We start from the raw sequence: 15,611 nt of genomic DNA on the forward strand, positions 1-15,611 counted from the left end.
AACGTTTTGTGGGGAAAATTCTACGCAATTTAAAAAAAATTATACCATTGCGTTCAGCATTAAGATTTTTTGTGAAATCCATTATTTTATGTTTTCACATGTTGCAGAAATAACAATGCGGAGAATTAAATATGCGAGTGAAAGTGTGGGAATTTCGTTTATAATTATTTCAGATTAGATTTAATAATGCCGACAATAAAATGTGTGAGTAGAAAATGTGGGAATTTTTGTATATTTATTTGATAATTTATTCTAAATTTGTTTGAGCTTAATAAAATAAAAACAAACAAACCTGTTTTAAATAGTAATAAATTTTTTTCTTGGTTTGCATTTTTCTTAGAATAGTGTACGTTGCTGTAACTTCTCATCTTCGATAATTACTGAAAGCAGTATTGAAGAAAAAAGCTATTTTTAATATGTTTTTTCAGTGTTGCTTTTCCAGTGCATATCACTCTGAGACGTTTCTTCCCATTTTATTGAAGTTTGAGTTCCCAATTTAACTGTATTTTATTCCCGATACTATTTTTCAATTTTACGGGGTTGCACACCGTATTTTACAAGATTAGCAGGCTCTCGGTTTTGTTTTGTTTGTTCTGTTCAGTATTTTCTGTGTTTTACCCCTGTTTTTAGGCTACATAATTTATTTTTTATAATGTTAATTTTACCGGGATTTCAGCAAAATAATGCTTTAAATTACGGTCTAAATTGGTAGCTGTTTACTGGTAGCACAAACCATATGGCCGCTCGTTGCGAAACAGCGGTGGGTGGCATTTTCAGTCCGTCTGGTAAGTAATTTAGCCCATGGGAATTTTCTCATAAATTATTTCAGCATTTATCCTAGTCGCAGCAGCTGTTCTATACATAAACACCGTTAATTCCTCCGGTTTTTGCAGGACACACGGGAGCCCTGATCTGGGCGCTGACGGCCGTATCCGGGCTGTTTATGCTGGCGCAGATTGGCTTCCAGATCGCGTTGGCCGTGCGCAAGCCCTACGGCCACGAATTCCCCAACTGTACGTGCATGCGCTGCTTTAGAAAATAAATAATTCATTCTGCAACCCTACACTTCAAACGGATACATACTTTACATGCTGGGCGACATGTCAGCGCGGATTGTATTGCGCTGATGTCAGCAGAATGGAAAGGAGGAAATTATTTACAAGAATGAGAAAATGTGCTACTGAAATTTGATGCCAATTTGTGTGTTGCAGGTTCTTTGAATGAGAATATCACGCGGCAGGTTGGACTGTACCGGTAAGTCAAGTGTGCGGAATCGTAGTACGGTGGCTGTCAAATGTTATCACAGTGAGGCATTTCCCTACAAGAGCAGATGAAGCCGTCGTCGAGCCGACTAAAAGTTCGCAGAGCGCTTGCAAATCACAATCAAAAGTTACTGAAAAACAAAAAAAAATTAATTTTTTGAAAGTTAATTAATTCATAATTAATAGTTATTTTTTAGTTAATTTATAATTAGTATAAAAATAAAACATTTTTGATTTTAAATATTAACGTGAATGGTTGTGGGTTATTTGTTCTTATATCTGTACATGGTTTACATATGAGTACATTCTCGGATTTGTGCGTTGTTAATTGTCAATATTTTCGGCCTCTTCTAAATACCTAAGAGTGTATGGTTTATTATTTAAATATTTTACATTTTATCTATTAAAACGTAGGTTGAAAAACTGCTAAAAATAAGCTGGAAATTGCTAAAAAATAATTCTTCGTGCAGACTGGGCAGTGTTCGGTATAAATTGCCGAAGGTAATTTCGGTCAGCCGTTTCTACTGTTTGTAAACAGAATAAAAATCGGGTTGTTTTTCGAAGCGATTTCAATGTGGTAAGAGATTTTGAGTCTGCCGCTCAGGACAAACGTAAAAAAAATCGACAGAAAATTGAAAAACAAATCGTAGAAATTTCTGCAGATAATGGTATTTATTGTTTCCGCACAGACTGGACAGCGCGCGGTTCAACCACGTGGTGCGGCTGGTCCTCCCGGACGTGGTGGTCTTCCTCATCGCCGTGGTGCTGGCCGTGCTGGCCTACCGCGTGCAGAGCGCCAATGCCGACGCTCCGTCCAACGCCGACGAGAATCTGCGGCCGCACCGCGAAGCCCGCCCCGGACTGTTGCGGCTCTGCACGGAGCTGGTCATCCTCATCTTCGTCCTGGCCGCCGGGATTATCTCGCCCTCCCTCATCTCCTCCTTATACTTCCTCTGTTTCCTGTTTATGGGGACGTTCTGGGCGTGTCTGGGCAATGCGGAGAAATTATTCGTGAAATATGTCAGATACGGACTGCTGCTGTTCTGCGCCGCGCATCTCGCCGTGTTCTTCATCTACCAGATGGACTATATTCAGGATGTGCTGGATAAGGACTCTTTCCCATCACGGTAAGGGTTTGGGCGATTTTTGAGGATTTTTGGGAATGTTTCTGATTTTTTTTTTGAATATTTTTTCAGTTTTTTTCCCGGTTTTTTTGGTTTTTTAAATTATTTTTTACTTTTTTGCCGAATATTTCCGACGCAAGTAAGAATAAAGCGGATAAGGACTTTTTCGCGTCGCGGTATGGTGTCGGCTGTTTTTTGAGCATTTTTGAGAATGTTTCTAATATTTTTTCGAATTGTCGGAATATTTTTGGTGTGTTTTTTTCCGCTGGTTTTTGATATCTTTTCAGTTAAATGTTTTAGTTTTTTTGCCGAATATTTTTGATGTAATTCAGCATGTACTGGATAAGGCCTCGTTCCCGTCGCGGTAAGGCGTCGTAGAATTTGCTGCATTTTTGTGATAATTTTTTGGAAATTTTTTTAATATAATTTTTCGATTATTTAACTTTTTTATCTTTTTTGAAATATTTTTTCCAGATATTTTCGGTGTAATTCCGGCATAATCGAGTTGTTCCGAGTTGTTTAAAGAAAGTTGGGAAAAGTGGTTTAATTTTGCAAGTTTGAAAATTCGTAGTTATTGATCAACCGCTATGATTCTGGGCGCCTTATACATGGATGAGCAATCGTAGTGTAAGGGATATTTAGCCATGACTCGTTATACCTGATTGGATCGCCTTTTCTCTCTAATTTTCTTTAAGAATTGGTTGATCAAAAAATGGGATATTAGATCAATGTTTTTTCTATGGACATCTTTTTTTGTTTGCCCATCAGCATTTTCTGCCAGCTGTTGCAGTGATAAAAAAATTGTGGGAAAAATTTTTACACGTGAATTTTATCACAAATTACCAGAAATTATTTTGATTAGTTACGTGTTTCTCTGTTTTGTTAATGTGTTGCGTTACAATATGCTGGTCTGCGTGGTGATAATCGTAGTGCAATGGTTGCTAACGCAGAGATGGCATGCTAATCATGGCTGATCTAACTTTGTATATATCGCCGCACTGTAATTATAGAAATGATTTTTTATCCGGTTTCTGTCGAGCTGAGTTGTTCTTTTAAAAAAACATATATGGAAATGAATTAAAAAAGCAACTGTGCAAGTACCAACTCAATAAATAATAACCAGTAAACGGCAAAATATTTAAAAGAACAAATGCAGACTATTTTACAAATCGACCGTAAAAATAAGCAGTAGTCGGTAAACAAGAAAATATTTATGAAATAGTAAAAAAAATATTGGATAGTGGTGGTGAATAATGGTAGCTAATAAACAGGAAAATAATCTGGAATTTGGGCAGGTTGGTGGGGCTGCTGGCGTTGATCCGCGTGGACTGCGGGGAGCCGCGCGATCTGCGCTACCATTCCACGCAGTGGTATAAATTCGTCAATCCCGCGATCCTCATCGTCCTGTACTACCTCCTGGCCTCGCACATCCGCCAGTGGAAAGGCTACTCGGTAAGCAGCGCCACCTGTCCCTCTTTTCAGCCATCCTCTTGCCCCATCAGCCGTACAGTTATTATGTTTTTTTATAATTCTTATTGTTATTATAGGGTTTTTTCATAATTATTTATTATTGTACATTTTTTCATCATTAATAATAATTTTTTTAATCATTAATTTTTCCGCAATAAATTTTTTGAATTTGTTTTTTAATTTTTGAAACTGATTTTTTGAATTTTTTAATCAGTAATATAATAATAATATGATCTTGTTAATTTGTTATAAGCCGATTACAGTAGTCAAGCTCCATCGGCGATATTTAAATCAGACGAATAAAACGATGTTTTGATTTCCTTATTTGTAAAAATTGTAGTGCTAATTTTGGTATACTTTTGTTTGGTAAATTATAGAAAATAAATTAATTTTTCCCTTAACGTACATATCTCGATTTGGAATTTTTTTACTTATTGTTAGGTTATGTTTTTTTTAAATTTCTTATTCCCTTAACGCAGATATCTCAAGAGGGGATTTGAAATGTTTTTACTTAAGTTAGTTTTTTAAAATTTAATTGTGTATCGGTAAAAGGAAGGATGTTGTTGACGGTGCGTGATGGTGTGTTTTGTTTTGTGTGTTTTTGAAGGGGTTGTATGCATTGCAGCGCATCCGGAATCCCTTCACGCAGTACCGGGTAAGATCGCGGCTGGTGCGGAGTGCGTCCTCCTCGGGGGGCGGTGGCGGGGGTGTCAGTGGCGTGGAGAGTGTCATTGTCGCTAATCCGCGTCCAGACCCCACGGGGGCCCGGCTGCCCCCTCATGTGAGTGTTCTTTCCCCTCTTTCTTCCCTCTTCCTGTCTTTTCTCCCGGGCTATGGGGCTGTGTGGTGTGCCGTGTGGTGTGTCGCGTCGCTGGAGTGTTTGTGCGTGTTTGAGTGTTGTGGTAGAATCAAGAAATGAAAAAAATGTACGCATTAATCAATTAACCGCCGAATTTCTGCCGCATGGTGCCTCTTTTTTGCTTCTCTTCCCTACAGACCTTTTCCATCTGGGCGGCTGAGGATATTCCTGTATGTGCACACAGGGATGATTTAAGTTTCGACTGACTGCTAAATGCCCGCCCTTAACGCTTGTTAACTAATTTTTTCTTGCATAAGAATGCCGGTGAAGCGCTCCATTATTTCTAATTTATTCGCGAATTATTTTGTTTCGTATTCTTAGGTTTATTTTAGTACTAGTGATGTAGTCTTCGATTTAAGTTATTATGTTTCAGTTTAATATTTTATAAGTTCTTCTGGTATTTTTTTTTAGTAAGCTCGATAGCGTAAGATTTAAAATTGGTTTTCTTTAATTTTTTTTTCATATTATGTCTAGGTTGTGGTGCTGCGGTTTGCTAACGTAGTTGTCTTATTTAATTTAGCGAACATTAAAATTAATTGTTTTTTTATCCTTATTTAGTTGTTATTCATTTTACTAATAGTGTAATATTGTTTACTTGATTTATTTCGGTATTTATTAGTATTTTGATCTGGTATTTTCCTTATTGGGCCACGTACTGGCGCATTGGACATGGCGTGGAAATTGTACTAAGTTTTAATTTGATTTCGTTGAATAAGTGGCTGCTGGCATTCTCCTTTTGCCGTTTATTTTGCTGCTTCACAAGAGCGAATATTTTTGGATAAATATTTTTGCTTATTTCATAGTTGCTGTTGGCAGTTAGCGGACTGTAAACAAGCGAACTTATTTAATCTCGACACATTGCATTTTGTTAAATTTATGCTACGCCGCGCCGCTGAAAAATATATCTGCCGCATTTTATTAAAAAATCTTTACAAAATAGGTGTTCATTGGAAGAAAATTAATCTGGGCAGATTTTATTTTTTAAAAATGTTTGTACGCAGCGCCGTTGAAAAATAAATTGGCCGCAGTTTATTAAAAAAAATAGGATATTTATTGGAAAAAAATCCCGGTAAATTTATTGACGCTCTATATTAACAGCTCCTGCATCCGGCGGCGGGCCGGCCGGTGTCCTTCAACGCGGCCCGCGAGGCGGTGACCATCGAGGCGTTGCCGCCGTCGCCGCACTCGGAGACCTCGATGCACCACTACCGCATCCGCATGGTGCTGCAGTACCTGGGGCGGGTGTTCGTCAAGCAGTCCTACATCATGTCCCTGATCGCCATGATGTCCTGGTCCGTCATCTACCATTCCTGGATGACCTTCGTCTTCCTGCTGTGCGCCATCTTCCTGTGGCTGATGCCGTCGTCGCGGGATTTTTGTCTGAAATTATCCCCGGTGTATACGCTGTACGCGGAGATTCTGCTGATGGCGCAGTTCGTGTTCAGTCTGGATATTTCCAAGGAGATCAACAGTATTGAGGCGCGGAGTTACGTGGATTTCAAGGCTATTGGGTTTGATCGCAGTGATAATCCCGTGTTCGATCTGGCCATAAGGGTACGGAGATTTTCTGTGGTCGGTTTTCTTAATTAAATTTTGGGTATAATTTTCTAGTAGATTATTTTTTTTCAGTTATGGCAAGATATTTTGTGTTATTTCAATTATGGTTGTAATTTTGGCATTTTAATCTTCGGTTTTAATCTGAAATATTATGTAACGATTTTATTTTTTTAAAAAATGTTTTCGATCCAAACGATTGTTCTCTGTTTCGGTTCATTTTATTTTGATACATTATTATTTTTGATAATTGTTTTGCCGAATTAAGTTTGTCTGTGTGGGGTGTGTTCTTGTTTCAATTTTTGCAGATTTATTTCCGGTTAATTTCCTGTTTGTAAATTTTGCAGTTGATTTTTTATTTAGATTTAATTTGTCATTTTTTTAATCCGTGTTATATGTTTTTGGACTATTATTTGAGGAAAGGATTTTTCCTACAATTTGGATTTCCGTTTAGTGTTGTTAATGGGCCAACCTGAATGTTTTATTCTTGACTTTATTCTCGTTATTTTCGATTATAAAATTCTTCTGCATGTAAAATTAATTTTTAATTTATTCTTTATTTTACTTGCGTTTTTTTTTGAATTTACTGTTTTTATTTTTTGTTGATACTGACGATGTATCGATGTGTAGTCCATGTTCACCTTCTTTTTCTGGGCAACCTTTATTTCATTAAATATTTTCATTTATTCGTTTTCGATTGATTTTACTTGATTTTTTGTCGGTACTTATTCTAGATTTGGCTGGTGAATATTTTTACTGTTGTCTTGTATTTGTCGCTGATAAATACTTTTAATCGGGATTTTCCTGTATCTTTTAACGAATTTGTTTTTCTGCCGGTGTGTGGTCCATGTTCACCTTCTTTTTCTGGACAACCCTCATTTTATTTAATATTTTTATTTAATCGTCTTCCATTGATTCTAATTGATTTTTCGTTTTTTAATTATTTTGCATTTGGCTGGTGAATATTATAATGTTTTCTTGTATTTTTTACTAGTAAATATTTTTCTGGATTGTTCTGTATTTTTTTACCCAAATGTTTTTCTGTCGGTGGGTAGTCCATGTTCACGTTCTTCTTCTGGACGACGCTCCGCCTGTTTATGCGCGAACGGCAAGCGGCGCAGTCGGCGTCGGAGGAGAGCGGTTACGGCGTCAACCTGGACGACGTGACGGCGCAGAACGCCAGCATCGCCTCGCCGGTGTCGGACTACGCGCTGCTGGACCCGGGGACGCACAACTGGCTGCGCCTGATCGGCCGCAGCATCCGCATCCTCATGATCAAGTTCTGGATCGCGCTGTGCTGCGCCATGCTGCTGCTGATCAGCATGCAGGGCAAGGTGGTCATCTACCGCATCGTCTACATGGCCCTTCTCCTCTGCTTCGTCGTCATGCTGCAGGTAATTAAGAATTCAGCAAAAAACAATTTTACAAAGTATTTTATAATTATTTTTACAGTCCTCAATTTTTTATAAGTGTTTTCTTTTTATTACTGGAATATTTTCTGTAATTATTTTCAGTGTGCAGTTAATTCGTGACGCTTGTTTTTAGTTTGAATATACATGACAGTATTAAATTCATGTAAAATAAAAAAATATACTTAACGTAAAAGATCAACATTATAACTGTATTTATTACGAGCATTTTGCAATCAGTAGCGAGTTTAGCTACAGTAAATCGCACACAGCGAGACGCCATTGTGACACTACACTACGCTATTGCAATATTAGTAGTACAGCATAGAGAAATTGGCTATGTGCTGTCAAAATACATCACAATGTTTGTGTTCAGAAATTGCTGATTTATTTTGTGGTTAATGCGTTGTGCTATCTATCGTTATAAAACTTTGAGCGATACGAAAATACGGGAAAGCGGGCGCTATTTCCGCAATCCCCACTGCGGTCAGAACGTTCTAGAAATGCTTTTGACAGCAGTTTAAAATTAAAATTTTTGAGTTGTGATTATTGTGATTTAATCGATTTATCCCAGGTGTTAGTATTGTTTCACAGTTCATAAATTTTGTACTTAATCCAAATTCAGGTTTAATTAAGCCGTTGTCGTTTTCTGGCATGGACACGCTAATTGTATTGCCAGTTGCATTTTATTTCCCGTACCCCGTTTCGGTAAATTATAACTGAATAATTCAGCAGTATGAAAATAATTTTAGAAAATTATAAGATTCTTGAATAAAAAGTTGATGCGGTTGCGATTTTATTCGATTTTTATTTGGTCGCCAGTCCAGTTGTATTTTGACAGGTGTCGTACACGGTGTGGCGGAAGATGCTGTACGTGTTCTGGGTGACGGTGATCTTCTACTCGATGGTGGTGCTGCTGCTCATCTACACCTACCAGTTCAAACATTTCCCGGAATACTGGCAGAATTTCACGCGCCTTTCACCGGAAACGTAAGTGCTGACCTTATAAGAATTTATTTTACGTGCGCGATAATTTTCAACATTGTATTTGTCGATTTTATTCTCAACTTGAAATAAAATTTAAAATTTCGGTTGTGCAGTAGTTTCCTGAAATTTTAGCAAAAAGGTTGGATAAATTTTGATATTAGAGTTTCTTTAGTTAGTACCGGGTGAAGTGATAGTTACAGAAGAGTTTGGTTTGCCACTGCACTACGTTATTCCGATAAATGTTGAACGGACTAAAATCAACGATGATGGAACAGTACTGAATTTCGGATACAACTTGTGTAAAATGAAAACGGAATTTTGGCGAAATATCAAGCAGTTATATCCGCTGGAAGCAAAAGGGATTTTGTGAGGAGATATATTACAATAAAACTGCAGGAATATTACTGAATTTTTTGATTGAAATACAATAAATATTATGAAAAATAAAACGGGAATTTTTTTGGTAAAATGTTAAACAGTTTCGGCCGAGTTGAAATGAGGTTAAATTTTGTGATGAATAGCGTGGAGTAAAATTAAGCTGAAGTAGAACAAAATTTTTGGTGCAATAATTTTTACAGAGTTTGAAATTATGGAAAAATAAAATATTACGGTAAACAAAATATGCAGCAGGAATAAAAAATTCTGATTAGCATAAAATTTTACAGTTGGGGTAACCGGGAATTTCTGACTGCAAGAAATTTACAAAATCCAGAAAAACTTTATCAGTTGAACTAAAATGGGAAATTCTGGTGAAATAAATTACTGCATACATGTGGCGTTCATTTAAAAACTGAAATATGAAAAAATAAATAATAAATAAAATAGTTACTAAATTTATTGAAATATTGCGTAAATTTGAGAAATAAATAAATTGAAATCTTGCATAAATTTGAAAAATAAAAAAAATGAGAAAATAAATAAGTTGAAATATGGCATACATTTCGCGGGTCGGTTGCAGATTGGCGGATTTCGGTCTGGAGAAGTACAACGAGTTCGATAAGGGCGCGCTGGTGGTGGGCTTACTGACGCCGACAGCCTTCCTCATCCTGTGCATTTTACAACTGCACTACTTCCACAAACATTTTCTCCACATCACCAGCAAGCAGGACGGCCAGTACAAGCTGCCCTCCTTCCAGATCGAGAACCAGTCCACCGACATGGCCAAACCCTCGGGCTTCTTCCTGCGCTGCGTCCAGTTCGTCTACCGCTGGGGCCATTTACTGCTGGAATTCTCTTGGCGCCTCCTCGAGATCCACATCCTCAAGGTAAAACGCCCAGCAAGAAGAGAATTTATTAACAATAATAGTAATAATAATAAACAAATAATAAAAAAATTAGCAATCAGAAATAGAATAAAACGAGTAAATAATAATAGTAAATATAATATTAATAAATAATAATAATAAAAAATATGCGAATATTCGTCATTGCTTTCTTTGCGTTAGTATGCGTTGTATGCGCTACTTTGCTGATATGAAAACGGAGGTTGTTGCCAGTGTGTGCCACGCTTCGTCGCTATATCAGATGGGGTCTGATGGGCGCTGCAATAGTAGTATTTTTTATCATTGTGTATTGTTTGGATGTTTTCGGGAAAATGTGTTCTTTATGATATTATAATGTATGGTTTGTTTTAAATTCCAGGTAACTTAGAGTGGTTTTTTTTATTGCATTTTCATCCTTTCTTTTGCTAAGAAAAAACTAGATAATTAATTTTCTGTTTTCCAGTAAATATTCACAAAGTTGAGAGGTGGTCCAAGAACACAGTAAGCCGCCCTTACACTACGTTTAATCACAATGTTTCGTGTACGCTGCAATTACGTTAATCACACTAGTTGGCCAGTTGTCGTTAAATGCCGGTTTTTTTTACTGAATTATTATCGGAAATTCGTTCTACGAGTTTTGATATTTTTTTTCTGATTACATTTTCAGTATTTTCTTTATTCGGCTGTTATATTTTTGAACAAAATCTTAGTGGAAATTGTAGTTATCTTTTTTTTAATTTTGCGAAAATAAAAGTTCTACTGCTCATAATTATGCTGCACGAATTCCGTAAAAATTCAGCGAAAAAGAATGGAGTGAAAAAGAAATTGGTGAAATCAGTGGAAAAAAATGAATTCACTAAAAAAAAGCAGGGGAGTAATTTTCTTCTGTGACATTAGGTGTGTCTGTTTACCATCTTTCTGGCGGCGGTGCTGGACGTGTCGGCGATCAATCTGATCTTCATCCTGCTGGTGGCCATCTCGCTGATGGCGTATAACGGCGTGGCGGTGGTGGCGCAGAGCTCCAGCGGGATCGCCGCGGTCCTGGTCATCGTCAAGATGATCTACCAGCTGCGCATGGTCAAAGAGGAGAACTTCTCCGCCAACTGCACCTGGTTGAACGCCTCCAACTTCAACCGCACCGACAACGACTGGGTCGGCTTCCGTAAGGTGCCGGACATCGCGCACGAACTGCGGGTGTATATTTCCGTCATTTTGATCGTCACGCTGCGGGCGATCATCGTGCAGCGCCATCGGTAAGCGGAAAAAAAATTACCGACGTTACAGTAATTAATGAAAATAAGTTTTGTTATCGATGGAATAGTACTGACATTTAATTTCGGCTTTTTTGATTTAATTCAGCATTTTTTTTTGAATTTAGTGATTCTTTCGTGCAGTTTTGATTACTAATTAATTTTACGCTTTGTGCATCCAGAGTTTTTAAAAAAGAATGGCTGGCTGATATTGTTTTAAAGAATATTATTTGATTTAATTTATAAATTTTTCATTTGATGTTAATTTACTAAGTCGTGGTCGCTTATATGAATATTGCGAACAAAATACGAAAAATTCCGTCCTGTTTTTTGTTTATTCATGCATGATTTTACCAATAATCTGCTGTTTGGGCGTAATTAGTATGAATATATTTAAATGAATCAATTTAAAAAAATAAAGAAAACTGCGATCAAAAGTAAAATAAAAACCGAAGAAAATTACTTGTTATTTTTTCCTGATTTTTAATAAAAATTTCGGGTGGTGGTGTGATTATTGTGCAAAAATAGGTATTTCGCGGAGTCGATCCCGGTGAACCAGCTGCCGAAACCGGGGATCGTCTTCCCGGGGGTGGAGCGGAAGGACGCGGACGTGGGTCTCGTGTCGTGCATCCAGTACCTATGGAACTACGGCTTCTACCGGTTCGGCCTGGAGATCTGCTTCGTGACGATGGTGATCAATATGTGCACCCGGCTGGACGTGTTCGCCGTCATGTACGGCATCCTCCTCCTCATCATGTTCATGCTCAGCCGGCGCGCGTTGGCCAAAATCTGGGGGGTGTACGTCGTCGTCCTCGGGCTGCTGCTGCCGTTGCAGTATCTGCTGGTGCTGGGTATTCCGCGCGGATTGTGCATCAGTACGTAGAACCCGTCTGAAATGAAATAAAATTCTGACAAATAAATTTTTTTGATTTTATTTTCGCAATATTTTTGCTTTGCGAAACAAGGAAACAGTATTTTCGATTTTGTATTAAGTAATTATTTAAAAAATTCAGTTTTTTATCAGTTGTGCGAAGCTCGACTTGATTTTGCAGCGATCTGAAAGGAAATGAAATTTGAAATTATAAAAAGAGAAATTTTTTTGAAACTTGAAATCAGTTTAACCGGCGAAAACAATATGAAAACGTGTCTTGATTCTTGAGGCGTGTTATAATAGAAATGGCGGTTGTCGATTTACGCCTCTGCACTACAATCTGGTGTTAGAAAATTACAACCTCGACTTGAGAGTTTTAGACTACTATTCCGGTAATCTACTTGAAGAATTTACAAAAAAAGACTATTTAATTTAATTAGCGTTTCTAATTTGATTGTATTTACTTTTTCTAACGTATTCAGTTTATTTCTGGAATATTATTGCTGTTCCGAACAAGGAACAGTGTTTTCCAAGTTCTTATTTTTGGCTTTCAGTTAAGTACAGTAGTCTTTTAAAAATTGATTTTTTTTTATGAATTGTACGAAGCTCGGCTTGATTTTGCAGTGATCTGAAATGAAATTTGAATTTAAGAAAAATGAATTATTTTAAAATTCAATTTAACCAGTGAAAACGGTATGAAAACGTGTCTAAAGGCGCGCTATATGAGACAACTTTGAGAAGGCGGCTGATGATTGACGCCTCTGCACTACAATCTCGTGTGTGAAAATTACAACCACGACTTGAGAGTCTTAGACTACTATTCCGGTAATCTACTTGAACAATTCACAAAAAAACTGTTTAATTTAATTAGCGTTTCTGATTTAATTGTATTTCATTTTTCTAACGTATTTAATTTAATTGGGGAATATTAATTTAACGGATAATATTTTTTGATTAAATAATTTGACGTTTTCGTCCATGCGTAGCGGATACAAGGGATGGAAATCGATTCAATAATGAGTCACACTATTAATGAATTTTCAGTATTATTGCTTCGTACGAATTGTTAGCACATTATTTGATTTATTAGAAAAATCATGCTGGGATCGGCAAAATTTTTATGAATAGCAATGGGGAAATTTTGCACGCTGTGTGGAGCTCCACGGGATCGAACGAAACGCAGTAATAATTTACACTGACAGTAAAATTTAAATATTAATTTCCTCAGTAGACTTAGACTGGAATTTTTGATTTAAAATGCGGAACAACGATTTACACGATAATATATTTTTTATGAAATATGATTTGCCCTTTTTTTAATGCCTTCATGGGATCAAAAAATATACACAAAAATATTTTTATGAAATATATTTTGCCCTTTTTTTAACGCCTCCATGGGATAAAAAATATACACTATAATATTTTTATGAAATATAATTTCCCTTCTTTTATCGTATCCGTGGGATCGAAAAATATGTACAAAAATATTTTTATGGAAATATACAGTAATTTGCCCTTTTTTTAACGCCTCCATTGGATTAAAAAATATACCCAATAATATTTTTATGAAATATATTTTGCCCTTTTTTTCAGCGTATCCCTGGGATCGGCTGGATGCCACCAAGATCTTCACGGCGGAATTAATCCAGTGGCTGTACCTGCCCGACGCCTTCTTCGCCCCGAAAGCCAGCATCTTAATCGGGGATTTTTTCCAGTTATTATTCGCGTGCTGTCAGTGGCGGGTGTTTAATCTGGAAGCGGTGTACGCCAGTGAGCAGTACGAAGGCGGGAGTAACGAGAATATCATTCGCTCGGGGAAATACCGGAAGATCTTCGAAAATCCCGTGCCGGATTTTATGACGTACACGACATCGTATCTGGACGTGCTGAAGGTGTTCACGTTCAATTTCATGTACTGGGTGACGCTGGCCGTGGTGTTCATCGCGGGGACCAGCCGGATTTCCATGCTGTGTTTTATGTATCTGTGCGGGTGCTTCTTCTTCCTCTGGCACGGGAACGAGTTCTTCCGCAAGCCGATCAAACGGATTATGCGCCAGTAAGTTATATTGTTGTGGTTTCTTATTTTTTGAAATTTTTATTTTTTACATACCTGCATTTTTAAATGCCATAGCAAAATTTATGTTAAGAAACAATAATAAAATAGAATACTAATAACAATAATAATAATAACAAAATAGAACAGCATTAGATTAGAATAGTGAGTGTTATTGATAAAATAATTTTATTAAGGATCAAACGGATTATTCTGCAGTAAGTGCAGTATTATGTTGACTCTGTTGAGTAAGCGTAGTGCAGTGGCTGTTTGAGTCCCGGCTAACACTATCAGTCCACAGCGGTAAAGAAAAAGATTTGCAAAATATGAAAAATAATAATCTGACTGGATCAGAATTTCGAAAGTTTTTTTCTCAATAATTGTGTTAAAATTTTGGGCAACAAAATTATCTAAATTAGAGAAACCAGGACCATGGCTATTTCACATAGGAATCATCTTCTGCTGCTGTTGAGTACGGGACAAAATTGAAAATAGTTATTGCTGCTGCCCTCAAAAATGTGTTTATACATTTCCTTTGAAATAAATAATTTTCCGAAAATAGCTACCGCAAATCAATCGTTTTTACTACACAGCCGAAATTACTAAAAAAATTTGCATAATTTATAAAAGACTACTTATATCAACGATCCAAACGCATTGTTGTGCCAGTGAATGTGCTATAGATCGTCAGAAATCGTAGTGTATGGGCCGTTCATTGGGTTCTACTCGTCTTCAATCAAGTAGCTGTATTGTGATAAAGAATATCGTCCAAATAAGTTTTTCGGCAAATTGTTTGGGTATGGTTTTTATAATTTTTCTTTTATTTTTTTCACAACAAAAATTGTCGAATTATTTGGAGGAATTTTTTTGAAAACTTATTTATTTTAGTATGTGATTTCGTAAACTGATTTGCCATTGCTGTAACAGTTTCTGTTTGAGAGTAATAAATAACATGGCAAACAGTAAATCCTGAATAAATATTAATAATAAAATTTATCAAGCGATCAAACCGGCTATTACGTTGTTTGGCATTGAGCGTGCTTAATGCTTACTGCTGTCATCCATCGTAGTGCAGCGGCTAGTCGAAATCGTTGGAATTTTCTGAAGACTTTTCGGGCAGTTAGTCTTGAAATACAGCTGAATAATTTTCAATAAAATGTTAGAATTGTATTTTTCGTGAAAATTGTATTTTGGCTAGAAATTTTAGTTTTCGTTATTTTTCATTGATTGCTTGCATTTTAACAACAAATTGAACCTTTAATAAGTATCGTGGTACGAGTGCAAACTATGCACCAGAACAAAACGGCATTTACAAAAGAAACACTTCCTCTATGCTATCCTGGTCGGGGATCGTACCCATTACACAAATCGCGTTTCCCCGTTGTATTTGCATAGATATTCGCTGTTTAAAAAACTCTTTCGCCCGCTTTTGGCCAGTTGAAGCCGCAATACCGTTTCCAACCGTTTCCACTAGCTTTTTAGTACCATCTCCAAAAGGTCCGTAAATTTC

The 15,611-nt window shown here is 36.9% G+C and overlaps 1 protein-coding gene across 1 annotated transcript in view; it reads left to right on the forward strand.

The window, feature by feature from the left end:
- The window catches only part of LOC129588985 (piezo-type mechanosensitive ion channel component 2-like), a 33,769-nt gene that overhangs the window by 1,750 nt on the left and 16,408 nt on the right, over positions 1-15,611 (forward strand). The window contains 13 exon segments of the mRNA XM_055483424.1: positions 894-1,013; positions 1,212-1,254; positions 1,952-2,389; positions 3,682-3,838; positions 4,464-4,637; positions 4,853-4,885; positions 5,814-6,269; positions 7,325-7,663; positions 8,520-8,668; positions 9,624-9,930; positions 10,825-11,180; positions 11,706-12,052; positions 13,642-14,104. Of these exon segments, the coding sequence (XP_055339399.1) occupies positions 894-1,013; positions 1,212-1,254; positions 1,952-2,389; positions 3,682-3,838; positions 4,464-4,637; positions 4,853-4,885; positions 5,814-6,269; positions 7,325-7,663; positions 8,520-8,668; positions 9,624-9,930; positions 10,825-11,180; positions 11,706-12,052; positions 13,642-14,104 (3,382 nt within the window).

Source organism: Paramacrobiotus metropolitanus, unplaced genomic scaffold (genome assembly GCF_019649055.1).
Source record: "Paramacrobiotus metropolitanus isolate TYO unplaced genomic scaffold, Prichtersi_v1.0 Parri_scaffold0000032, whole genome shotgun sequence".
Lineage (NCBI taxonomy): Eukaryota > Metazoa > Tardigrada > Eutardigrada > Parachela > Macrobiotidae > Paramacrobiotus > Paramacrobiotus metropolitanus.